The sequence below is a fragment of the Anolis sagrei genome, chromosome 4, assembly GCF_037176765.1.
Source record: "Anolis sagrei isolate rAnoSag1 chromosome 4, rAnoSag1.mat, whole genome shotgun sequence".
In the NCBI taxonomy this organism is placed as follows: domain Eukaryota; kingdom Metazoa; phylum Chordata; class Lepidosauria; order Squamata; family Dactyloidae; genus Anolis; species Anolis sagrei.
In genome coordinates this window covers 33,401,039-33,428,427 of record NC_090024.1, presented here as the reverse complement: position 1 = coordinate 33,428,427, position 27,389 = coordinate 33,401,039, and the positions used below count along the sequence as shown (strand labels likewise).

At 40.0% G+C, this 27,389-nt stretch overlaps 1 protein-coding gene and 1 non-coding gene across 2 annotated transcripts; both read right to left on the bottom strand.

The window, feature by feature from the left end:
- Positions 1–4,221: 4,221 nt before the first annotated feature.
- CFAP418 (cilia and flagella associated protein 418) lies at positions 4,222–22,405 on the bottom strand. The gene is made up of 6 exons (XM_060775631.2): positions 22,202–22,405; positions 13,572–13,659; positions 12,324–12,394; positions 9,451–9,516; positions 7,424–7,519; positions 4,222–5,496 (listed from the first exon to the last, which is right to left on the bottom strand). The coding sequence occupies exons 1-6, from the start codon at positions 22,381–22,383 to the stop codon at positions 5,337–5,339; spliced, it is 663 nt and encodes a 220-aa protein (XP_060631614.2). The 5' UTR covers positions 22,384–22,405; the 3' UTR covers positions 4,222–5,336.
- A 181-nt stretch (positions 22,406–22,586) lies between these two features.
- Positions 22,587–22,668, bottom strand: TRNAS-AGA (transfer RNA serine (anticodon AGA)). Its single transcript has one exon. It is a non-coding gene; the product is annotated as a tRNA-Ser (tRNA).
- Between the last annotated feature and the right edge of the window lie 4,721 nt (positions 22,669–27,389).

The window sequence follows — 27,389 nt, the reverse complement described above, 5'->3', positions numbered from 1 at the left end:
CAGGTTTCCTAAACACAGTTACTTGAAAATAGTTAATTAGAACTTTGAAGACTTTCCATTTGACTTTGATTACATACACCAGAACACATATTAACAGTGAAAAATAAAATAATTTTTTTTTCATTTGAAAACATGGTAATTAACAATGAGTATAGTACTTTGTAAAACAGTGCTTTTTTCTGACCAGTGTGTAAATTTATATATTTATTAATTAGAATCATAGAGTTGGAAGAGACCTCATGGGCCATCCAGTCCAACCCCCTGCCAAGAAGCAGGAAAATCACGTTGAAAGTACCCCTGACAGATGGCCATCCACCCTCTGTTTAAAAGCCTCCAAAGAAGGAGCCTCCACCACACTCCGGGGCAGAGAGTTCCACTGTTGAACAGCTCTCACAATTAGGAAGTTCTTCCTAATGTTCAGGTAGAATCTCCTTTCCTGTAGTTTGAAGCCACTGTTTCTAAATAATAAAAATATTTCTATCCACAACATACATTAAAGTCTTCAAGACATTTCATAAAACATAACTAAAATAATAACATTCAATTTAAAAAAGGTAAAATAGTTTTTAAAAGATAAAGTTAAAGTCAGCATGGCATAGCACTTTAACTAACTGCCAGTTGCAGTAAATCTTGCCAATGGAAAGGTTGACAGTCCAAGCCCAAGTTAGGGTGAGCTCCTGGCCATCAGCCCAGCTTCTGTCCACCTAGCAGATCAAAAACAGCAATGTGAGTAGATAAATAGGTACCACTTTAAAAAAAAGTGGAGAGGTAATTAAGGCACCCATAAAAGACATACCTACAACTCGATTGGGAGGCATCTCTTGACAACAAAAAAGTTCTTGGGCATGGAAGATGGATCGACAGCATCCCCATCCCTGTGGCCAGAGTCAAGAAAAATCTCCAGATGTCGGAGATGGAAAAAAGCCTATAACTCTGTTTATGTATCATTTGCCCTGTCAATTGTATAACAGTATTGAATGTTTGCCTATCTGTGTTCTGTATAAAATTTGTATGACGCTTTGAGTCCCCTGTGAGGTGAGAAGATTGGGATAGAAATGATGCAAATAAATAAATAAATAAATAAATAAATAAATAAATAAATAAATAAATAAATAAGTGTTGGATAACCACCCCCCCCCCCCAAGCCATGGAAACCAATGGATGACCTTGGGCAAGTTGCACTCTCTCAGCCTCGAAGGAAGGCAATCCCTCTCTGAACAAAGTCTGCCAAGAAAACATCCCATGATACATTTGCCCATAAGTTGGAGTTGACCTGCAGGCACACAACAACAACACATGGATTCAAACTGCTCTATATTGTTGCTTGTTTTAAAGCTATTTGACTTCCAGCTCTAGGGGGAAATACTGGATATATCTATATATCTATATCTAAATATACACATATACATACACACAGAGAGAGATTTCATGTCAGGACATTGAATCCATATCTGTTTTAAGAATAATAAATTTACTATTACATGTACTTCAAAGGAAGCCGAGCTAAGGTAGATATAAAGAAAAGCACTCTGTTGATTGCATAATAATTGTATTCCTGGGCTTTATACTTGGACCCTAAAATGGAAATCTTATTTGTGGCTGCTCAGAAATACTCTTAGCACATATAAGACATCATGCTAAGTTGCTTTTATGTTTTGTATTGGTGGGTCGGGCAACTCTTCCTCCCTAGTTCCTGCTACATGATTCTAGAGAACTCGTACCTATGGAAAAGATGCCACCAAAGCACTTGTAAATATTTATAACTTTATTACCTTATTTAAGGGGGATTTCCTCCACATGTTGCTGGAGGAAATGGTATCTGGGGCCCTGGACACTTGCTCTACAGAAATACTATGAATCTAGGGCCCAACAAAGAAAAGAGGAAGCAGGACAATCATAGATGCATCCACACTGCAGAATGAATGCAGCTTGAAACCACTTGAATTGCCATGGCTCAATACTAAGAAATCATGGGAGCTGTAGTATTCTCCTCCTCTGCTGAAGACTGAAGGTGTCTCACCAAACTACAACTCCCAGGATTCTAGAGCATTGAACCACAGCAGTTAAAGTGGTGTCAAACTGCATTCATTTTACAGTGTAGATGTACCCTATGACGTGGGAACAGGAAATCTGTACACACAGAAGGGAAATGGAGACTGCAAGTGATTTCATGATGGAATTCATGAGAAACCGGTCAACTATTCAATATGAGAAAAAGGAACAGGCCAAGAAGTGAAATGGAAGAGAGGCCTATAGTTTAACATTATGTGTTGCACAAAGTAGCTATTTATACATTGTCAAAAAAACAAAACAAAAAAAAAACCCAACAAGGTGGGAAGACATATTTGCTAGAAAATGTGCACGTATGAATTTAAATGCAGATTCAAGTTTAGAAATTACTGCAGGAATATAAATAGAAATATGATAGTACTCATCATGCCACCTGATTGTCTATTGCTCTCTGCTCCCATGCAGATTCTCCCTTCTCTTCTTTCTTGGGCTTTCCCCCTATTTACTGAATAAAAATCAGATCTTCAAATGTAGGACAGTTTGGAATACAGTTCCCAGTTCTCAAATGTGAAGGATTTGCAGCTGCCTATTTAAATGTTAGCCTGCCCTCTACAGTATTGAACAGGATTTTCTCCCTGCAAGAGCTGGTTTAGCATCAGAATGAGGCTGTCACGCATGAAACCTTGGGTGCATCTACACTATAGATTTAATGCAGTTTGACACCACTTTAACCATCGTTGCTCAGTGCTATGGAATAATGAAAGTTGCAATATTTTAACAAAATATTTAGCCTTCTCTGCCAAAGAATGCCATAGCATTGATCCATATCAGTTAAAGTAGTGTCAAACTGCACCTATTATATGATGTAAATGCACCCCTTTTTGTTGTCATTTGCTTTCAAGCCATTTCTCACTTATGGCAGCCTGAAAGTGAATCCATAACAGGACTTTCTTGGCACGATTTGTTCAGAAACAGTTTGCCATTTCCTTCCTCAAAGGCTGAGAGAGTATAACCTGCCCAAGGTCACTCAGAGGGTTTCATGGCCGAGCCCGAATTGGAGTCTAGATCTCCATAGTCTATAATTCATACTACTACACTACACCATTTGTTTTTAAGGTGCCATAGTGTAAAAAGAAGAGAAGGGGAGGAGGGAGGAAAAAATTGGCACCTCAAAACCCATTAAAATAATATCCAAACCTCAGGTGTAAATACACTGGAAATTGTCTCCAGGAATGAGATAGAGCTGAATTGATATATGGTCACTTGTTCCAATCTATTAAAAGGAGTTTGAATAGAGTTAGTCTATTACTGTCACTGATGTGGTTTTCATTATTATAATACATTCCAATAAGCCTTAACAAAGGGCCACCTTAAAGAGCACAGGTTTTCCTGAAAGCAAAATACAGAAACAGGTAGCCTATCAGCTTTGTAAACATCTCTGCTAGATGCTTTTATATTTGTGTACAATATAAGATAAATATAATGGTGTATGGGAGACATTTTCTAAGCAATGTTGTTTTCTTTATAATTGTCTGTTGTAATCCTGTGACAATTCCATTCTTCTTTTTCTCTTAATTTATAATCTGATTTTTCTTCCAAAATGAGATTAAAGGTGTTTGCTGGTGCCAGAATGTTTGTTAACCATTTCAACCATTACAGTTGTCTTTTGGGGTATTTCATCTGACTCTACTCCCACCTCCAGTATGCATTTATACTGTGTGCTTTTGGTAGTGGTCTCTCATCCAAGTGCTAACCAGAGCTAATTCTATATAGCTTTCAAGGTCAGACGGAATCTGGCGCTATACTGAAAACCAAATTGTAACTCTGCACAAATATATTTAGCCAATAAAAGTTACAATTTTCAAAAGAGGTAAGTTGGAGTATTACTTCTTAAAAAAATACTGTTTTGAATGGTTTTAAACAATCTAATTTTAGTGTATGTGGCCTTGACATTTTGGGATGTGGGTCAGAAAAAAACTAAAGAAGAACCACAGAACTGCAGTACTATTATATCGTAAAGGTAAAGGTTTCTCCTTGACATTAAGTCTAGTCATGTCCAACTCTGGGAGGTGGTGCTCATCTTCATTTCTAAGCAGGAAGGGGTTGGACTGGATGGCCTTGATGGTCTCTTCCAACTCTATGATGCTAAGTCATCATTGGGACCAATAAACAAAAATGGTAAATGAGATATAGAACCAACTTATCCACAAATAACAAGAATATAGCTTTTAATAGTTGTAGCATTACAGAAAAATAGGAATGAATGGTTTCTGTGTTGTTTACTTTTAGATTCCAAATGTTCATTTTAAAAGGCATATCAAAAATATTTGCACTTCAGTTCTGATCGGGTTACATTGCATAAAATGAAATTAAGCTTACAGAATATCTGTATTTACATCGTGTGATGTCTCAGAGATTGGTCTCAAGTCAAAACATGAAATTAATTTATGTTTCTTATACACAAAGTCTGAAGGTAATTTTTAATAATAATTTAATGAATGAAACAACATTGTGTACAGAAAATTAAGATATCAGTATCTCAGTCACCCTTCTGGAAAAATTCAGATTTTGGAGTATTTTGGAATTCCCATCAGGGGACGCTCAATCTGCACTACTGTGTCCAGTGGAAATGACTCCTTGCTCAAAGTTCATTTGAACTACAGCCTAACAACATAATTTGGAATTAGATAGGTATCTTTTATAACCCTAGCCTCACCCGATACTGCTATTCAGCTTCTTGCTCAGGCTGCCAATTTTATGGCTTCTGCTAGTTCTGCTCTAGAACAGCACTAATTTGACTATAGATGTCAACAGCAGAATGCTAGAAGCTATATTATTCCATCATTACCTCACCATTAAAATCTTGAATGGACTACGATAATGCTCAACTATTTTTCAGTTTTACAAGCTCACTGTAAAAACTGTACCAGTCAAATCATTAGCTTCTTTATACTTTATTTTTTGTGTGTTTCTTCTAGATTTGAGATGCCTTCTATGACATCGCCTTCATTTTCTTTCAGCTTTATCCTCTTTCTAGTTATTTAGTGGAGGGTGCTGTGAAATCTAAGGATTTTTATTAATATCGTCATCTCAAATCCTTATGTGAACCTGTCCTTGCCCATTTCGTTCTCCAGGCAGCAGGACCTCAAGTCTTCCACTTGCTATTCTTCCCAGTTAGGTTAGTTCGCAAAGGAACTGCAGACAAGGCAAAGTGCTCCATCTATATTTGGAATAGCAACAAGGTCTAATTATATGAAGAACACACTGCATTTATCACTGAGAAGGAACAGAAGGTATTTGAAGGGAAATGGTTGAAGACAACAGTATCATTGGACGTGCTTGCTGCAAACCCAGCGGAGTTGTCTGTCTGTAGAGAGGTCTGTTAGTCCATCTATAGATCTCCAAGCGCACTGGCAAGCATAGGCCCGCGATCCCTTCTTCTTTAGCATCTTTGCTCTCAGCTTGCTGAATTCAGGCATATTATTCCTAAGAATAAAGAGCATTCCACTTTAACTCTCCTTTAGCATTACTAAAATATCACAGATATCTAGAAACACCCTAACAGTGAACAGAGTGTGCTTCACTTTGTGCAAATAGTGTGTGGCTCTCACTGTATGCCACATTATAGACAGAGTTTTATCAAAGCCTCACAAGCAGTATTTCGGGCACTGTTTGTGTGGCTTGGGATATCAGCACATGTGTATTTGTCCAAGCAGTTGCAGTGGAAAGGGGCAGAGAAAATCTCTCTTCTGCAAGCAGAAGCTGAGTTATGAATTCTTTAGGAAGAAACCCTTGAATAAATATTTCAGAATTTAGATATTCATACAGCAGTGAGGGTAGAGCTGACTTTATTCAGTGTTCTGAAGGAAAGCATGAAAAGAATAAGTCTATGACATGTTATAGACAATCTAATGTGCGTGTTTTTAAAATATCTGAAATATTTTATTGCTTGTGTTGTCATATATTGTAGTGAGTCACTTTGGGATTTTTAGATTTGAAAGGCAGTTATAAAAATGTCTTAATCGAAACAAAACAGGAGGTGTCATTCAGTTCTTATATTAATAGCTTATCCTCCTTTGTTGCTATGGCCCATATATCTGCAGTTAGAAATAAACCTCTCTCTCTCAGCTTGATGTAATGTGCTCTTTAGTATATTTAGGACAGTATTGTAAGGAATAAACAGCCAGATATAGCATGGCCAGATTGGCCAATGCCTTTGCCTACAAACATCCAGGAGGGTGGCATTAACCATTTTTCTCCATTATTTTCCTATTAGAATTAGCAACAGGGCCTGAAATTAGCCACAGATAAAAACAAAGGAAAATATAAAAACAACAACAGCAACAATTTTATTTATATTCCTGTCCTATCTCCCTGAGAAGATTCAGGGCTGTTTGCAACAGATATCGGCAAACATTCGATGCCATGAGAAGCTGAACAAAGACAAAATAAGCAATAATAAATAAATAAATAAATAAATAAATAAATAAATAAATAAATAAATAAACTTTATTTATATTCTGTCCTATCTCCCCTGGGGGACTCCGGGCAGATTCCAACTAAGAAAAGGCAAGCATTCAATGCCTCAATAACAGTAAATACAAATATAATGACCCAAAATAACCCCATATAAAGAGAACTTAAGCATAACATCTATAATTTAAATAAAACATAATAAACTAAAAATTATAACTAGAACAGAAGTTGAATATAAAACATCCAAATTAATATAGGTAAACAACACGAAGGTTCATAGATGTGTACAAATCCCAAAAACAAATCCACATCTATATCAAAAATATTAACACATTATACTGCAATATTAATAGAAATATTATATGTAATATATAATATATAATTATATTATATATTACAATATATTATATTACAACATTATTAATATTACATATAATATATCAGCACAATTATATTACCATGTTATTATTTCTATACATTATTATATTGTATATATTGAGGGGCTCCCAAGTGATGTTGCAGGAGACATATAATTTATATAAAATATATAAATATGTAAGATAAATATATCTTGCCTGTGCCACTGCCATCAAAGCCTTTGAGCCATTTTGCAAACCCAAGATACTACAAAATTCCCACTATTTCTGTATGCCAGTCTTTCCCAACCTGGTATCTTCTAGATGTGTGGGTTACAACTCCCATCCCGTCCACCCAGCAATGAGAGTGGTAAAAAAAGAAGAAAAGCTTAGAGCTGTATTATGAAGGGCACCAGATTGGATAAGATAGCTACATACTATGAAGTATTAAACTGAGATATAGACTAGATCATGGAAACACTGAGTGTCAGCTGTGCCACATGGTTTCATGCAACATATCCACTAAGTGTCAGCGGAAAACACACTTAATGTTCCTAACAATATTGTCAACAAATACACACCTGAAAAAGAGGTAATCACATGATTTGTCCCACTGATAGTCATCATAATGTGAAACACGGAAATCACAGGCAGTACAACGTAACCTATCACACGTTCTGTTGAAAGGAAGAAGAGGTGAACGTAACTGATGTTTTCAAATGACTTTAACACAACACATATTTTTGAAAATATACTGGCACGTTAGGAATCTTGTGATATTTTTAAAAAGTCAAGCAGTAACAAATTTTTCTCAGGAAATAGGGCACAGAATTTCGCAATGGAAGCACTTGGAGATAAAGGCAAACCATGGGTTGCAACTGCTAGAACCAGTCTCTCTAGCCCCTCCCACATAGCTGTATAAAATCCACACTGAACTGGATTATATGGCAGTGTGGACTCAGATAATCCAGTTCAAAGCAGACATTATGGATTCTCTTCCTTGATATTCTGGGTTATATGGCTGTGTGGAAGGGCCCTCCTTTCCTCTGTCTCTCTCATGCAGTTGTAAGGAGAAGACTAGAAGCTTCTTATCATATTTTGCTGTCTGAATACACTTCTTTCTTCAGCACTACTTTTCCTAATACATTCATATGTATAAGTGCATTTAATATACCAATCCATCAAAACTCATAATAAAAAATACGGGGTTTTTTTGTTAGTTAAGTACAGTATATGCAGGAAGGTAACAGTGCCCCATGCAGTCATGTGGCCACATGACCTAGGAGGACAACGCCAGTTCTCCGGCTTAGAAATGGAGATGACCACCACCCCCAGAGTTGGACACAACTAGACTTAATGTCAACGTGAAACCTTTACCTTTACTTAAGTATTGGATCTGATTCTTTAAGACCACATTAAGCTGTCTTCCCTAATTCTGAGAGCTTTAGTATACTCAGGAATTGAAGTTTTGACTCTTTTGGAGTAGGTTTATACTTTTTGTGCATTCTCTTATTTTAATTTTAACACAGTGTGACTGCTAGGTAATTCCAAATGCAAAATAAAAAAACATAAATACTAGGCACTGTAAACAATTTCCACTTTTAATTTTAGATTTTTCCTATTGAATGTGGCCCCCTAGTGGCCTTCTCCTTTAAAAAAACATTCAATGTCTTAAATTAATATCTAACCAGGAAATAGAATGAAAAATTAAATTAATATCTAATAATAATAGATATTAAATTAATGTCTAACAAGGAAACAGAATGAAGGACAGATGGTTAGGTTCATATCAGTTTCCTATTTGTTTACTTGTGAGACCATTCTACCTCTCATTTCTATGTTAATCTCAATTAAAGGCAAAGGTTTCCCCTGACATTAAGTCTAGTCGTGTCTGACTCTGGGGGTGATGCTCATCTCCATTTCTAAGCCGAAGAGCTGGTGTTGTCCACAGACACCTCCAATGTTATGTGACTGGCATGACTGCCTGGAGCGCAATTACCTTCTTGCCAAGGCGGTACCTATTGATCTACTCACATTTGCATGCTTTCGAACTCTTAGGTTGGTAGAAGCTGGACCTATCAGCGGGAGCTCATCCCGCTCTCCATATATGAACCGCTAACCTTTTGGTCAACAAGTTCAGCAGCTCAGTGGTTTTACTTGCTGCACCACCAACGTTTTAAAATAAACACCACAGAAGAACATTGAGCACTTTTTATATGAATTGCAGTAGTATTGATATCCTGCTTTTTATGACCCAAAGAAAACTCAATGTGGCTAATATTAAAAATCATAACAATGTATAAAATGAAACCTAAAGCATATAGATTTTTAACAACAACAAATATTTGTTATCTGCCTCTCCTATGACTTAGGTTTTAAATTACATAGCAAAGTGTATATTATTAGATATTTTGGTATGTTTTAAGTCAAAAACTGAGTTAAATACAGAATTAGATAGACCAGTGGCTCATCTGCAGCAGGCAAGTTTTCAGGCCATACTAGTTTAACTAAAATTTACTACAAGTTGGATTTTTGGATCTGTAGCCCCCAAAATAACTTTCTCAGCTGGAAGAGTTTATCAGTACTTTTGAATTTAAAAAACCCCTACCTCTGTGAAATACTTGTTCCAATACCAATTGGTGCAGTGCTCCCGCCAAGGTATACTGGACAACATCTTGAAGAATTAAAAAGGAAAGTTAAAAACTGTTTTATTTTGAGGGATTTCAGTAACTTTTTCAATAAACCTAGTACTTCTGAAACAACTAGGTGACATGTCAGTTCAGAAAAAGACAACAACCCTGTATACTATTGTAAGTAAATATTTCAACATGGTTTTCAGACATAATATATAGGCCAAATATGAAAATGGTGACATGCCTTTAAGTCACTTGTCTACTTATAGTGACTTCAGGAATTTCATACGATTTTCTTAGGCAAGGATTGCTCAGATGTGTTTGCTAGACTTTCCCCTGAAATACAGGATACAACGCCTATTTTTCAAGAATGATAATACAAAATCTTACATTTTCAAAAACGATTAATATATATTTAAATTCATGGAATATTGTGCACAGCTGAAATAAGAATTGGATGCTACCCATTTCTTCAGAGAATTATCAAAAAGGGAACTGAACCTAGGCCGGATTGAAATTACTATGAAAAGTGTGTTCTTTCTCCAAACAATGTATGTTTTTCTGTAGCCTTCTCATATTTTTGGGAATATGCTATTCCTTCAGATGTCTTCTAGAGCCTCTAGTTCATCTGTTATAATGCAAAATTGGGCAGGCTGCAGCTTTATTGAGTTCTGGGTAGAAAATGTGAAACCCTGGCTCACAGAATGGGAATATCCCCAAGCATAATCCAAAAATGCAGCCATCAATTTGTTCTAGAAGTTTTAATTTCCCTTATGAATAGCTTGAAGAGATATGAATGGCCCATTCAAAATCTTTAGTTCCTCCTCTAAGCCTAAATAGTTTGGATTACAAAAGGAATAATTTACAAAAATATCTTGTTTCTAGAAGACAGCTGGCAGGAAGAGAATCAACCCATTTGAAATCTGATCCTGGAGGAGACCTGTATGAATACTGTGGACTGCCAAAAGACAAATAAATGGGTCCTAAATTAAATTAAACCTGAACTCTCATTAGAAGCCAAAATGATTAAACTGAGGCTATCATATTTTGCACATATCACGAGATGACATGAGTCAATGGAAATGGTTATAATAGTTGGTAAAGGCAACGTCACTAGGAAAAAAGGAAAACCACATTACAAGAGGATTGGTTCAGTCAAGGAAGAATGCACTGAGTTAGCAAGACTTTAGCTGGGCTCTAAGGCCCCCTTCTACACAGCTGTATAAAATCCACATTGAACGGGATTACATGGCAGTGTGGACTCAGATAACCCAGTTCAAAGCAGATAGTGTGGATTATTTGCCTTGATATTCTGGGTTATCTGGCTGTGTGGAAGGGACCTAAATAACAAGGAGCATAATAGATGAACCAGGAAAGAGTGAACATGGAACAGCTTAGACCAGGAGTTCTCAAACTTTTTAAACAGAGGGCCAGGTCACAGTGCCTCAAACTGTTGGAGGGCCGGATTATAATTTGAAAAAGCATGAATGACTTCCTATGCACACTGAACGTATCTTATTTGTAGTACAAAAGAAAACACTTAAAAACAATACAATAATTAAAATGAAGAACAATTTTAACAAATGTAAATTTATTAGTATTTCAATGGGAAGTGTGGGCTGATGAGATAGGATTGCTGTTGTTGTGTGCTTTCAAGTAATTTCAGACTTAGGTTGACCCTGAGCGAGGGCCGGGTAAATGACCTTGAAGGGCCGTATCCGGCCCCCGGGCCTTAGTTTGAGGACCCCTGGCTTAGACAATGCTTTTGGAAAATGAGTTAACAGGAAGTTACTGGTAATTATATGTTTTCAATTATTGTGGCATTGAATTGCTGCCAATTTGTAAGTCGCCTTGAGTCACCTTCGGGCTGAGAAAGGCAGCATAGAAATATCGTAAATAAATAAATAAATAAATAAATAAATAAAGTTCCTTTGAAATCCCTCATTCATAAACTGAAACCAATCTGATATCAAATAAGAATAATAAAGAAATTTCTTCTCCTCCCTCTTATTGTGAGCTTTACAGTTCAGTGCAGGAGGCACAGGAACATCTCAGATAATATTATGTTGACTGCTAATCTGCAATCCCTAATTTGACTCACCACTCAGCTCTTGGGACCTCATTTCTGTTCTATTAAACCCCAATAGCAATGTTGAAAAGAAACAAAAATAACAAAAGTTAAACCCCAAATGTAGTACCAGAACTGAATCAAGCATCACAGTGCTAGGTACTGTCCACCTTCACCACACTATAATTAGCTGGGAGAGTCATTTAGTTGATTAAAAACTGGTAACCATTTTCACTGAACTAATTTCTTTATTTTTTACTTATTTATTATCAGATATGTATAGGGTAAATTCTAAGCACCACTGTGGTGTAGTGGTGCTAGATGACAAATCAGAGGGCCACAGTTTGGTTTTCTACTTGGCCACGGAAATCCCTTTGGTGACCTTGGGCACGTCACACTCTCTCAGCCACAAAAGATGCTGTGATAGGTTTGCCTTAGGGTCACTATATCCTGCAAATGACATGCTGACAACAAATAGGATACAACAACATCAAACAGAATAAACTGTGCCGTAAAGATAATTACGTAGTTATGGATACATGTCATCATTTCTTTCTTTATTGATGCTTCATAGTGGCCCTTTCCAAAGAGCTGTACAAAATCCACATTGAACTGAATTATATGGCAGTGTGGACTCCAACAATCCAGTTCAAAGCAGAAATTGTGGATTATCAGCCTTGACATTCTGGGTTATATGGCTGTGTGGAAGGGCCCACAGTTGCTGAATTTAGCTATTTATTAATCCCTGAACATTTATTTGCTCCTGTCCCCTTTACTTACCTTTTACCATGGGCATGAACAGTAGTAATATTGTTTTCAGATGCAGGGCTGGATGACTTAGATGTTTGTTTCTAACAGAAAGAGGAAGATAGGAACTTGTTAACTTTTCTTTTAATAAACCACAGATTTATGTTATGTTCAAATAACAATGAGGCGGGATAATTCAAATAACATCATTAATGGGGTGCTGTGAGTTTTCCGGGCTGTATGGCCATGTTCCAGAAGCATTCTCTCCTGACATTTCACCCACATCTATGGCAGGCATTCTCAGAGGATGCCTGCCATAGCACAGCAACCCAGTGATAGCACAGCAACCGAGTGATTCTGGCCATGAAAGCCTTTGACAAAACATCATTAATTTTCTTATTAATCTAGTATCATTATTAGCTATTACATATCTTGAATAGCTTTTTTTGAACAAAAAGACTGAAGGAGTTTGCCAGTGAATTAGCTCAATTTGACTGTAATTTAAAGACAACGATTCTCTTGGGGGAAAAAAACAAATGGACCCATAGATCTGAATACGATTATTTGTCCCACTAAAACACATCTACTGAATCAATGAAATGTATGTAAGTACTACCTTAACAACACACACATTCACCCCATTGGTCTAATTTAGTTGGATATACTTATAACTTACACATAAATTGATAATTATATTGGAATGATATGGCTCATTTTACATGGATTCCAATGCCTACGCAATCAAAAGCCTTCTTATTTCAACACATTTGCTCTGCTCCTCTATTTTGATTGGATGCCCACAATATCAAAGGAGGATTATAGGAATCGACAATTTAGATCAAAGATGGGAAATCTCTTGCATTTAATTTCAGAACTTATTCTAATATAAGTGAAATCAAAGAAAAAGACCAATAAATAGCAGCACAGTCAAGATTAGAGCTCTGACTGTGAGTAATAAATCCTTTAAAGAAACATTTCAATATTGCTGAATGGGGTAAAATTCATTGAAAAGCTAAGAAATCTCCAATATCAGTGTTGGAACTCCATTTGTAGTCCTTGGTTTAGAAGCTCCCCATCCTGACACAGGGCCCTTCCAAACAGCCATATAACCAAGAATATCAAGGCAGATAATCCACATTATCTGCTTTGAATTGGATTATCTGAGTCCACACTGCAATACAATCAAATTCAATGTGAATTTTATACAGCTGGGGCCTAAGTCACTCTTCTCAAAAAGCTATTGCCTCTTTTCCTTTTCTCTGAAGTTTAGTGTTGACTTACCACCAGACTTTGGGCAGAGCTCTTCTCATCAATTATATCTTTAATTATGTCATCTAAATCTTCTTCTTCGCTAGCATCTTTGGAAAATCTAAAAAGAAGAAGAAGAAAAGAAAAATACCATTTTGCAAAGTTCCTTGATGGATCAATGGTTGATAAAGAAGCTTCTTTGAAAAGTCTGAGGGGAAAATATGTGAGTTACGGCGCCCCCATATCAAAATGGCAAATACTACTGGCCTTCTGAACACCAGGATCTGTTGAACACCAATAAAATCAGATCAGAGTCATATTGAAGGAAATAACTGTCAGTTAAACCTGTGACTGAATATATATCTCCCTCAAAATATTGGGCTAATAATGTCAGACTGTATTAGAGGGTTGACTGAAGCTCTTCTCTCTTATTTAATCAGCTGCTGAAGCAGAGGTTTGATCCTATACTTTTCTTAGCAATATATTTAAAAACTGTAATTGTAATTTTAATTCTTTAATTTAATAATGCTTGAACATTTATTCCTTCTTTGTTCTTTCACTGTACCTTTAATTAAACATTCCTGTGAGTCACCTTGTCTCATTGTGAGGATGAAAGTAAAATATAAATCCAAGAAATAAATCTTCCAAAACTTGCCACCTGGTGACAAGAAGACCAGTCTTCAAGAAGAGCTATAACTTACTCAAACACTCAGCATCCACTTTGGGGCTACAAAGTTGAATCCACGACATGCGAGTGTAGAGAAGAGCAAACCACTGACCACCAGCTGCAATGCAACCTGAGCCCTGCCACATGCACGATGGAGGACCTTCTTGTGGCAACACCAGAGGCACTCCAAGTGGCCAGATACTGGTCAAAGGACATTTAATCAGCTACCAAGTTTGCAAAATTTGTGGGTTTTTTTTAATCTGTTTGTTTGTTTGTTTTGTTCTGTTGGAAATGTAATACAATGTTCTGGTTGCGGATGACACGATAAATAAAATAAACAAGCATCCACTTTAACCTCCAGTACAGGCTGAAATAAAGATATAATAAATTTGAACTGCCATATATGACATGGTTATTGTGAGCTGCTGTCTCACTCCCAATCGTCTCCTTGTCTCATCTGTAGTATGGATATAATAAAACTAGAAACACTGCAGAGTTGCTACAAACCACTTTCCCTCTCATTCCTAACAGTTTGCAACATATGAATAAGGCAGGACATTTATAAGCCACTGTGGCTTTAAGCTTGTGAGCTGTCTATTGTCCACACAACCATGAGTAGTCTGAGTGGGAGTGATCAAAAAGTACAAACAACACACTTGAAAAGGTTCATGTAAGATATTTTGCTGCTTGAGGCAAAGGCATCAGACTGCCATCCCTTCAGCTAAGACACGTGAGGGGGAAAATATAGCATATCTCCTTTTGTGTGTGTGTGTGGAAATAACAATTTAGCAATAGCAAACTAACAATTTTCTCCTCTTTTATTTCCATCAGATGTAGAGGCTTGTGGTATCTTAAAGACTAACAAGTTTTATTTCTGCTATTTATGAAAGCCTGTGTCAATTAAATCTTTGATTAAAATCCTACAAGATCCTCTGCTTTAGAATCTTTGTTTTCAATGCAACAGGGTTCTCTATTGTTAGTTATTAAAATACTACAAAATCATCTCCTACCATTTTACTACCTCAAACTGATAGCACTGCTGGAATGATCAGAGGGTAAACAAACTTGAGTGATTAAAGACCAAGGTTCACATTATGAAGGGAATGAGTTAGCAGCTTGTTCACCATGCATTCCCAAAAGGCATGTGCAACATTCAAAGGGGTGAACTGTGACAAGAGATGGCCAGCAACTATTCATGGCAGAGCGAAGTCAGTGAGCATTTTTCGTATCAGCAACACAGTGCTCTGTGTTTATAGGCACTCATGTCCTATTCAAACATGAGCATGTTCATTGATGGAGATATTAACTCTGGGGAAAGGAGTCAACTGATAGGGGATGGCAGATACCAGATATAGTGTATATTCATTCTAATTGCGGAAGTGTAGAGAGGTAAACAAAAATGGGACGCTCCAGGAAGAATGAAATGAGTCTGGCATCACAAGAAGTCCCCAAAGCTTGAGAGGCCCCAATTCCTTCTAACTGTCCAACGAATATTGATCTCTGTAGGGATTAGAGGAGGTGAAGAACACCAAGCTATATAGTGAGATGTTCTGGGTTGCTTGGCAAACCAGGGGTATCTCTACACAGAAGGAACTCTTGGTTAAGAAATATAGAAAGAACATTTAGTATCCTCTCCATTAATATTGTTCTAGGCATGACTCCACATGATGACTTTGAGTTTCTTGCATGTGTGGTGCATGTAGGAACCAAAGGTAGCTTCCAACAGGGCATGAGGGTTGATTAGACTTGTAGGGTTGGCAAGGCATTTATCCCATATAGTCATGTAGAAGTCCAGAACAATTAGTCAAGAAATCAGCCCAAAAACCCTCAACTGACTTATTCATGGGTCAATGAGACTACTGTGGCTTAACTCTTATTTAAAAAGGATCTATCCCCTCCTATGAATAGAATGGCTAACATCAACAGCTCAGTCTGTCCTAGAAGAATCTAAAAGAAGTACTGCTAACATCTGAAACTGTCTCCACTATGGGGCTACAAAGTGGAGTCCACGATATGCGAATGTGGAGAAGAGCAAACCACAGACCATCTACTATAATGCAGCCTCAGCCTCGTCACATGCACAATGGAGGGCCTTCTTACAGCGACATCAGAGGCACTCCAAGCAGCCAGCTTCTGGTCAAAGGAAATCTAGTATAATAGCAAGTTTTTGTAGTTTTTAGAAATACATTATAACTGTATTCTCAATTTGCTTCTGACACGATAAATAAATAAATCCACTATCATAGCATGTCTGGCTTTTTTGAATGCCTGGTTGGGGAAATGTCGGAACCAATCCCTGAGACAACTCTGATGCTTTCCCCTCTCCATGGAATGACCCTCACATTATCCACGAGTCATATCACAATCCATTATTTTGGCTCTCAAACCTTTCCTCTTCACTTACATGAATATACATGGGAGTCATACACAGCATACCTAAATCACGTTGCATTCTGCAGCTGTCACTTGCTATGCTTTTTTCCTTAGGTTTCAGAAACTAGGTGAACAGTAGAAAAGCAGTTGAGAAGTAATTTGGGAAGCAGCCAGATGGAGTGGAGGAGTGTGTGAGAGAGGGAGACATGGTATGCCTAAAATAAGTGAAGCAAGGAGATGGCAGTGTTTCTCCATACCGTTGGGCATAGACATCCAATGTACTACTTCTTCAACTGTGGGTTCCGACCCCAAATGGGGTTCTCTGAGCTCAATGTTGAGGTCATGAAAAAAATGGCAGCAGTAAAAGTTTTCTAAATGCCATCCATTTACATAAATCCGTCAGCAATAACATGCAGATTTACAGTGAACTCTGCAAACAATGCTTCAGCTGTACTTCACAAAAAGAAAAATCAGTCTGTTTAGCAAGCTTCGCAAATACTGATTTGCTATTATTAAATGTTTGATTCTTATACCTATTTTATATACCTGGGGTCCACATAAAATGTCTCAGGTGAAAAGGGGAAAATGAGTGGAAAAGGTTTAAGAAGCCCAGATTGAATGCACTGGCAAAACATACAGCAGAGGTTGATAAAAATGGCAACTGATAGAAAAGCTCTCTCTCTGTATAGAAAGAGGTTAGAGCCGCGAAAAAGTTAGGAAAACAGGCTTTTTTCTTTTTTCCAAGAAACCTTCCTTTTCTGGAAAAATTGGGAAAAAAATCTGGAAAATAAAGAAAACCTGATATTTTTCTTCTGAATGAAATATTGAACCCAAGGTGTTTATGTATTTCCTGTTCAAACCTTACCTAAAAACCACATAAGAGGAAGAGTTTATGTAAGACCATGTACAGTATCAGTTCGCTACAGCTCCTAGTCCTGGTTTCCTTTTTTCATGCCTCCTTGACTCAATAGGGAACTAAACGGAGATAAAAAGTTATATGTTTTAGCAATGTTTATGGTTTCTCTTGCTTTCATTGGTTTTGGTTGTTCCTCAAACTGGCAAAACCAGAGCTTCTTTGTGGCTCCTTATAGTTCAGGACTTTGTTTTCAATTTGGAAAAAGAAATAAAATTTGAAAAGGAAGTATAATAGCTCAATCAAAAATTTAAAATTACATTTTAAATTAAATATACTTTTAATATATCAAACATAATAGTTTTATGTCAAACCAAGTTATATATACTGAAGCACAGTTAATTTACTCATGTCCAATAAAGTATGTCTTCTGCAGATGTTTTCCAGTGTGATTTAATGGTATTCTTGGGCAGAAGGTTCATTCATTTCAATAGAGTTCACTATCATTTGTGAGATCCGGGAACATAACTCCACAGATACGGAGGTCATAATGTTATGCATTTTATGTTCCTAAATTAACAAACTGACCTCTGAACTCTAAAGAATGTTAACACTGCGTTTTTTCAATTTTTCTGAAAACATTTGCTTTCCTTCAAAACATTTCACCCATTGCTCCAGAATTTCCATAAACCTTACACCTCTATATGTATTTGTGTTGCAGGGTAAGAAATAAGATCATCTGTAGCAACAGAAGGACAGGAATGGGATTAAGAAGTTGGCACTAGTTTCAGTCTGAATTTGGTCATGTATGGACTAAAAGCATGATGCATGTATACAAAACCAGGGACCTGCCCTGCCCTACAAAATATCATTGGTGGGTGCTGTGGTAGAGAGATATAAAGGCCTTCTAGGAAGTTGCAGGACATTATTAACATTGTTCATTCAGGGCTCTTCCACATAGCCATATCACCCAGAATATCAAGGCAGAATAACTCACAATATCTGCTTTGAACTGGGTTATCTGAGTCCACACTGCCATATATCCGTTTAAAGCAGATAATGTAGGATTTTATTCAGCTGTATGGAAGGGGCCTCACCGGGCTACAGTCACTGAGGCTGATGAGAGTTGCATTCCAACAACATCTGGAAGGCTAGCTTTAATGGAAACATTTACACAACACACATTCAGTATTTGCACAGGGTGCTGAGAGCCATAGGGTGAATCTACACTGCAGAATGAATGCAGTTTGACACTTGAACTGCCATGGCTCAGTGTTAGGGAATCACTGGGACTATAGTTTTAGAGTCTTTAGCCTTGTCTGTGAAATAGGCCTCCCCAAACTAGAAACCCTAGGACCTCATAGCATTGAATCATGGCAGTCCGAGTGAAGTCAAACTGAATTCATTCCACAGTGTAGATGCACCATAAGAAAAGAAAGACTTAAAACAGTGTTTACTTGGAAAGTAAATCTCAAGAGGATTCTGAATAAGTATTGGTTTTATATGAAGGTATTGGTTTTTATATTGATTTTATATGTTTTTTGTATGATTTTTATAATTTTATAACTTTGTTTTAAATGTTTTGAGTATATATCTTTGTTTATTATATGTTTTATATTGCTTTCTATTGTGTTGTTATTTGTTTTATCTGATGTTTTAAGAGGTTAAAGTACTTTACATGTGTGTTTTAATTGTAATCTTGGGCGTGTCACTTGTAAAATGCCCCGAGTCCCCTAGAGGAGATGGTTGGTGGGGTATAAAAATAAATTTATTATTATTATAATTATATTATTATTATATTGTTAATGGCATCGAATGGCTGCTTGGTTGTAAGCCATCTTGAGTCATCTTTGGGTTTGAGAAAGGCGGGATAGAAATACTGCAAATAAATAAATAAATATCTTCAGGATTGCAGTTTAACATAGCAGCTTTAAAACAAAATCAGAGATCAATAGGATTGTTTGGCAAACTAAATGGGAACCGGGACTCTTCCACACTGTCATATAACCCAGAATATTAGGGCAAACAATCCACAATATCTGCTTTGAACTGTCTTATCCGAGTCCACACTGCCACTGTACAGTGCAGATCAGGCATGGGAAAACTTGGCCCCTCCAGGTGTTTTGGACTTCAACTACCACAAGTCCTAACAGCCTACCAGAATTCCTGAGCTTAGCTCTGTCTCTAGTCTAGCTCCTCATTGAGGACTAGAAACTTGATGACACAAAGGCTTGTGCAGTGCAGGCTTGTGCAGTCCTGTTTGGGTATCATCCAGCACGTCAAAAACTTAAATCTAGAAATAGTTTTGTAAGATCTACAGAGACACTTGCTGGAACACCTCAGCAAACGAGAGTCCAAAAGTGGCAGGCTCAAACCCAGAACCTCAACCAATGGCTGATACCAAATGAGAGACTTCCCCCTGGGCACACAGAAGACTGGGCAACTTGGAAGGTGCTGAACAGACTGCGCTCTGGCACCACGAGATGCAGAGCCAACCTCAAGAAATGGGGCCACAAAGTGGAATCCACAACATGCAAGTGTGGAGAAGAGCAAACCACTGACCACCTACTGCAATGCAACCTGAGCCCGGCCACATGCACAATGGAGGACCTTCTTGCAGCAACACCAGAGTCACTCCAAGTGGCCAGATACTGGTCAAAGGACATTTAATTAACTTCCAAACTCACAAATTTTGTATTTTGTCTGTTTGTTTGCTTTGTTCTGTTAGAAATGTAATATAATTTGACTGGTTGTCCTGACACGACAAATAAATAAATAAATACTACCACAATTCCTAACAGCCTACCAGAATTCCTGAGCTTAGCCCTGTCTCTAGTCTACCTCCTCATTGATGACTAGAAACTTGATGACACAAAGGCTTGTGCAGTGCAGGAATGAAACGCAACAATCCCCTTCTTCAGCCTTGACTGAATTGTGGGAGCTGAATTGTTAGGAATAGTGGGAGTTGAAGTCCAAAACATCTGGAGGGCCCAAGTTTGCCCATGCCTGAGATAGGGCTTAAGAAGCAGGCACACCCTGTCTCTAGTCTAACACCTCATTGAGGACTAGAAACTTGATGATACAAAGGCTTGTGCAGTGCAGGGATGAAACACAACAATCCCCTTCTTCAGCCATGACTGAATTGTGGGATCCAAACTAAAATATGGATCAGCATTTTGACAGCTGAACAGAGAAAAGGAATTAAAATGCCACAATTAAAAAAAAATCATGAGTGGATGGGTAAAGCATGTAGAACTGAAAATTTACAAACTAGTTAAAACTGTTAGGAATTGTGGGAGTTGAAGTCCAAAACACCTGGAGAGCCCAAGTTTGCCCATGCCTGAGATAGGGCTTAAGAAGCAGGTACACCCTGTCTCTAGTCTAACTCCTCACTGAGGACTAGAAACCTGATGATACAAAGGCTTGTGCAGTGCAGGGATGAAACACAACAATCCCCTTCTTCAGCCATGACTGAATTGTGGAAGCTGAACTGTTAGGAATTGTGGGAGTTGAAGTCCAAAACACCTGGAGGGCCCAAGTTTACCCATGTCTGAGATAGGGCTTAAGAAGCAGGCACACCCTGTCTCTAGTCTAACTCCTCATTGAGGACTAGAAACTTGATACAAAGGCTTGTGCAGTGCAGGGATGAAACCCAACACTCCCCTTCTTCAGCCTTGACTGAATTGTGGGAGCTGAATTGTTAGGAATAGTGGGAGTTGAAGTCCAAAACACCTGGAGGGCCCAAGTTTGCCCATTTATTGCTCATCATCAGGTCTTTCTTTAGCTGCCAGAATGTCCAAATGCCTGGTCCCACATCCAGGTCTTCAGTTTTTTTTCTAAATGAAAAAAGGGAAGTCGCTGATCTTATGTTCTCGGGGAGTGAGTTCCACAGGTGAGGGGCCACCACCGAGAAGGCTCTGCTCCTCGTACCCGCCAGCCTCACTTGTGATAGAGGCGGGGTTGAGAGCAGGGCCTCCCCAGAAGATCTTAGGTTCCGAGGTGGGACGTAGAGGGAGATCCGTTCGGACAGATACACTGGGCCGGAACCGTATAGGGTTTTGTAGGTCAAAACCAGCACTTTGAATTGTGCTCGGAATTGGATTGGCAGCCAGTGGAGCTGACATAACAGGGGGGTGGTATACTCCCTGTATGCTGCTCCGGTGAGCAATCTGGCTACCTCTCGCTGGACTAGTTGGAGTTTCCGAGCAGTCTTCAAAGGCAACCCCACGTAGAGTGCGTTGCAGTAATTCAATCGGGATGTAACAAGAGCGTGGACCACCGTGGCCAGATCCGACTTCCCAAGGTTTTAATTGTGCAAAAGCTCTCCCGGCCACCACCGAGACCTGGGGTTCCAGGCTCAGCGATGAGTCCAGGATCACTCCCAAGCTGTGAACCTGCATCTTCAGGGGGAGTGAAATGCCTGAGATAGGGCTTAAGAAGCAGGTACACCCTGTGTCTAGTCTAACTCCTCATTGAGGACTAGAAACTTGATGCAAAGGTTTGTGCAGTGCAGGGATGAAACCCAACAACCCCCTTCCTCAGCCATGACTGAATTGTGGAAGCTGAACTGCTAGGAATTGTGGGAGTTGAAGACCAAAACACCTGGAGGGCCCAAGTTTGCCCATGCTTGAGATAGGGCTTAGGAAGCAGGCACGCGCATGCGCAGTGTTCGCTTGGCCCTCTGCACTGATCCATATGAGGATCAGGTCCACAAGTCAATGGAGACGAGATGGGGCCTGAAAAGCAGCTGTGCGCATGCGCAGTGCTCACCGAGCTGTCTCTCCCCCCGCGGCCGCCTCCACCCCTTCTCTTCCTCCTTCTCCTCCTTCCTCTTCCCGGAAGCGTCCCTTTTCCCGTCCCTTGGCCCCATTCCTGTCCGCGCCGTCTCTCCGCGAGAGGCGGCAGAACTTGCTTTCCACTTCGTCCAGCAGCTCATCCAAATCGTCCGCCATTTTGGCCTCTGCTTTCGGCTCCCCCTCCCGTCCCCGCCGTTGCCATGGTAACATGAGCCTTGGCCACGCCCCCTTCGGCTTGGGAAGGAGTTTATCCAAAACATTTTAAAAAATGCGGAAGGTGAGGGTAATCTATACATGACAAAGCACAGCAGGAATAATAAAAACATAAATAATATATATTTATTTTCAAAAAAAGATGACGTAGTCGGCAGGATTCGAACCTGCGCGGGGAGACCCCAATGGATTTCTAGTCCATCGCCTTAACCACTCGGCCACGACTACAGAACGTATAGGAAAGGTTCCGAAGAGCAAGTGAGCTCCCTCTTAAGGAGGCTGCTGTGCCCTTCATACAGATTCCCCACAGTTTCAAGTGGTAGAGTTAAGTATTGCTGTGTCAATACACAAATGAGATTGTGATTCCCCACAGAGATAGATGAGTGTAGGATTCAGAGTAAGCCCCAGTTTTTGAATCTAAAGTATGGGGCAGATTTCTCATCAGAAATTCATATTTTACACAAGTCACCAAGTGTATTGTTGGAACTTCAACAATGCATGTTATGCAGATGATACCATACTATTGGCAGAAAATAGATCTCCGCAAACTATCCGGAGTTTTGGGGTGTGATGTCATCTGTACGCAGATGATGTCCAACTCTATCACTCTTTTCCACCTACCACTAAGGAGGCTGTTCAGGTCATGAACCGGTGCTTGGCCGCTGTCTCGGACTGGATGAGGGACAACAGATTGAAACTAAATCCAGACAAGACAGAGGTACTCCTGGTCAGTCGTAAGACCGAACAGGGTACGGGGTTACAGCCTGTGCTGGACGGGGTCACACTCCCCCTAAAAGCTCAGGTACGCAGTCTGGGAGTTCTCCTGGATTCATCGCTGAGCCTGGAACCCCAGGTCTCAGCGGTGGTCAGGGGAGCTTTCGCACAATGAAAACTTGTGCGCCAGCTGCGTCCGTACCTTGGGAGGGCTGACTTGGCCACGGTAGTACACGCTTTGGTTACATCCCGCTTAGATTACTGCAATGCTCTCTATGTGGGGTTGCCTTTGAAGACTGCCCGGAAGCTGCAGCAAGTCCAACGCGCGGCAGCCAGATTACTAACGGGGGCTGGGTACAGGGAGCACACCACTCCGCTGTTACGCCAGCTCCACTGGCTGCCAATTAGCTTCCGAGCACAATTCAAAGTGCTGGTGTTGACCTATAAAGCCCTAAACGACTCCGGCCCTGTTTACCTCTCCGAACGTATTCTCCCCATCAAGATTACTAAGATCATCTGGAGAGGCCCTGCTCTCGGTCCCACCAGCCTCGCAAGCGCGGCTGGTGGGGACGAGGGACAGGGCCTTCTCGGTGGTGGCCCCACGACTCTGGAACTCTCTCCCTCTGGAGGCCAGAACCGCCCCATCCATCCTAACATTTAGGAAACGGGTGAAGACGTGGCTGTGGAGTCAGGCCTTCGAGGAATGAGACAACACCATAGGACTCTGGATGGAAGTGGATATAGATCCATCTTATTAGGACGACTGACCACTGTAGTTTTATATTTAGTGTTTTTAAAGTTGTTTTGTAATTTGTGATATATGATATTTTAATGAATGTATATGTTTTTATGGCTGTAAACCGGGCTGAGTCCCTCAACGAGGTTGAGAAGCTCGGTATAGAAAACTGTGAAATAAATAAATAAATAAATATTACTGAAGCCAGTCAAGAAAGTGAGCACAGCAAAGTTTAGGGATGGAGAGAAGAAAAACAATGGCTACAAAGGATTTTATATTTTATATTTAAAACAGATGTTAAAATAATCCAAGATTTTCTTTGGCTCTGCAGTTTGGCCCCACTTTCAATGCATCGTGGGAGTTGTAGTCTTACAAAGACTTTCGCCTTCACTGCCAAAGAATGCTGGTGTTTTACCAAACTGCAACGCCCAGGATTCCATTGCATTGAGCCAGAGCAGTCAAAGCATTCCTCTTTGGGGGCACCTTCACTAGGCCTGGGCAAACTTGGGCCTTCCAGATGTTTAGGACTTCAAACTTGGGCCCTCCAGGTGTTTAGGACTTCAAACGTGAGCCCTCCAGGTGTTTAGGACTTCAAACTTGGGCCCTCCAGGTGTTTTGGACTTCAACTCTGGGCAAAATTGGGCCCTCCAGGTGTTTAGGACTTCAAACTTGGGCCTTCTAAGTGTTTAGGACTTCAAACTTGGGACTTCTAGGTGTTTTGGACTACAAACTTGGACCCTCCAGGTGTTTTGGATTTCAACTCCCACAATTCCTGTTAGGTTGAAGTCCAAAACACTTGGAGGGCCCAAATTTGCCCAGGCCTGGAATAGAGACTGCAGTCAAGAAGGCTGCATTGTTGAATTTCTGAATCCATATTATCTCTAGGTTCTTGTAGGTTTTTTCGGGCTAAAGGGCCATGTTCTAGAGGCATTTCTCCTGACGTTTCGCCTGCATCTATGGCAAGCATCCTCAGAGGTAGTGAGGTCTGTTGGAACTAGGAAAAGGGGTTTATATATCTGTGGAATGACTGGGGTGGGGCAAAGAGCTCTCTGCTGAAGCTAGGTGTGAATGTTTCAGCTGACCACCTTCATTAGCATTTGAAGGCCTGGCTGAGCTTGGGAAAATGTTCTGTTGAGAGGTGTTAAGATGTGCCTGGTTGTTTCCTCTCTGCTGTTTTGCTGTTGTAATTTTAGAGTTTTTTAATACTGGTAGCCAGATTTTGTTCATTTTCATGGTCTCCTCCTTTCTGTTGAAATTGTCCACATGCTTGTGGATTTCAATGGCTTCTCTGTGTAGTCTGACATGGTGGTTGTTGGTGTGGTCCAGCATTTCTGTGTTCTCAAATAATATGCTGTGTCTAGGCTGGTTCATCAGGTGCTCTGCTATGGCTGACTTCTCTGGCTGAAGTAGTCTGCAGTGCCTTTAATGTTCCTTGATTCGTGTTTGGGCAATGCTGCATTTGGTGGTCCCTATGTAGACTTGTCCACAGCTGCATGGTATATGGTAGACTCCTGCAGAGGTGAGAGGATCCCTCTTGTCCTTTGCTGAACATAGAATTTGTTGGATTTTCTTGGTGGGTTTGTAGATTGCTTGTATGTTGTGTTTTCTCATCAGCTTCCCTATGCGGTCAGTGGTTCCCTTGATGTATGGCAGGAACACTTTTCCTCTGGGTGGATCTTCATCTTGACTCTCGTGGCTTGTTCTTGGTCTTGCAGCTCTTCTGATGTCGGAGGTGGAGTCTCCATTGGCCTGGAGAGCCCAGTTGAGGTGGTTCAGTTCATCTTGGAGGAGGTGGGGTTCGCAGATTCTTTTTGCACGGTCTGCCAAGGCTTTGATGGTGCTTCTTTTTTGACTTGGGTGATGGTTGGAGTTTTTATGTAGATATCTATCTGTGTGTGTGGGTTTTCTGTAGACGGTGTGACCCAATTGTTGATCTGGTTTGCGGATGACTAGGACATCTAGAAAAGGCAGTCTTCCTTCATTTTCTTTTTCCATTGTGAATTGGATTTTTGGGTGGATGCTGTTAAGATGGTCCAGGAACCATATTATCTGCTTTCAACTGGATTATAAGAGTCTACACTGCCAGTCCAAAGCAGATAATTTGCTCTGCAAACCGCCTTGAGTTGTCTGTGGGCTGAGAAAGGCGGTATACAAATACAGCAAACAAACAAACAAACAAACAAATAATCTGGATTCAGGAATAGGATTATATGGCAGCGTATTTGGGGTTGCCTTAAGAGTTGTATTTTTTCTATAACTTTGTTTCCCAAGCTCTGAATGTAGGGAGCAACAGCACCACCTTGTTGACAACATGCTGAACAACATGGGAATTGCTGTGTGTGTTTGATCAAGATTGGGAAAGGCATACGGCAGGGTTGTATACTCTGACCCAACCTATTCAACTTGTACGCAGAACAAGTTGTGTGTGGGAAGGCAATATTCCAGCCATCTTAAAACAAGCTGTTATAAAACCGCTATTGAAAAAACCATCAGTGGACCCCACTCAATTCGCCAACTATCAGCCATTTTCCAATCTCTTCCCTTTTTGGGCAAAGTCCTGGAACGTATGGTGACCTTTCAACTCCAGGTATTCTTGGAAAACATGGATTATCTAGATCCGGCGCAGTCTGGCTTTAGGCTGGGACATGGTATCGAGACAGCCTTGGTCACCTTAGTGAATGATCTACACTGGAAGTTAGACAGGGGGAGTGTGTCCCTGTTGGTTCTGCTGGACCTCTCAGTGGCCTTCAATACCGTCAACCACGGTATCCTTCTGGGACGCCTCGCAGGAATGGGCCTTGGAGGTACTGTTCTACAGTGGCTCTGGTCCTTCCTGGAGGGCTGTTCCCAGAAGGTGTTGTTGGGAGATACCTGCTCAACCCCACAGCCATTGTACTGTGGGGTCCCGCAGGGATCAAAACTATCTCCCATGTTGTTTAACATCTACATGAAGCCACTGGGGGAGATCATATGGAGTTTCGGGATGTGGTGCCACCTGTACGCAGATGACGTCCAACTGTCACTCCTTCCCCCTGCTACTAAGGAGGCTGTTCAGTCCTGAACTGGTGCTTGGCCATTGTGACAGTGTGCAGGTACAACTGTACCAGGAGCTCCAACTTTGTTTGCTTTGCATTGAATGTTTGTTGTAGTCCTAAGTTTCAGGGACTCTGCAGATAGGTGGCTTCTTTTGGCTGCAATCATAGGGCAAGCCACCTGTCAATTATAGTTAGGTTCCCTGGTCCCGCCCCCTTTTTGGGTTTCAGAGGGAATAGGAGCCATTTTGAGTCAGTCCACACAGAGAAGCTTTCCATGCAGGACATAATACCAAGAGCTCCTGTAGAAAGCTTTGTCTTCTATGGCTTGGCCGGGGAGATACAGCCCCACAGCTTGGCCGGAAGATATACAGCCTTACAGTTCCTTCGCTGAGGGACTTCAGTCAGCCATCATTGAAACCTGAACTCCTTTTTCCCTGGAAGTCTACAAAGCTCTGCTTGATAAG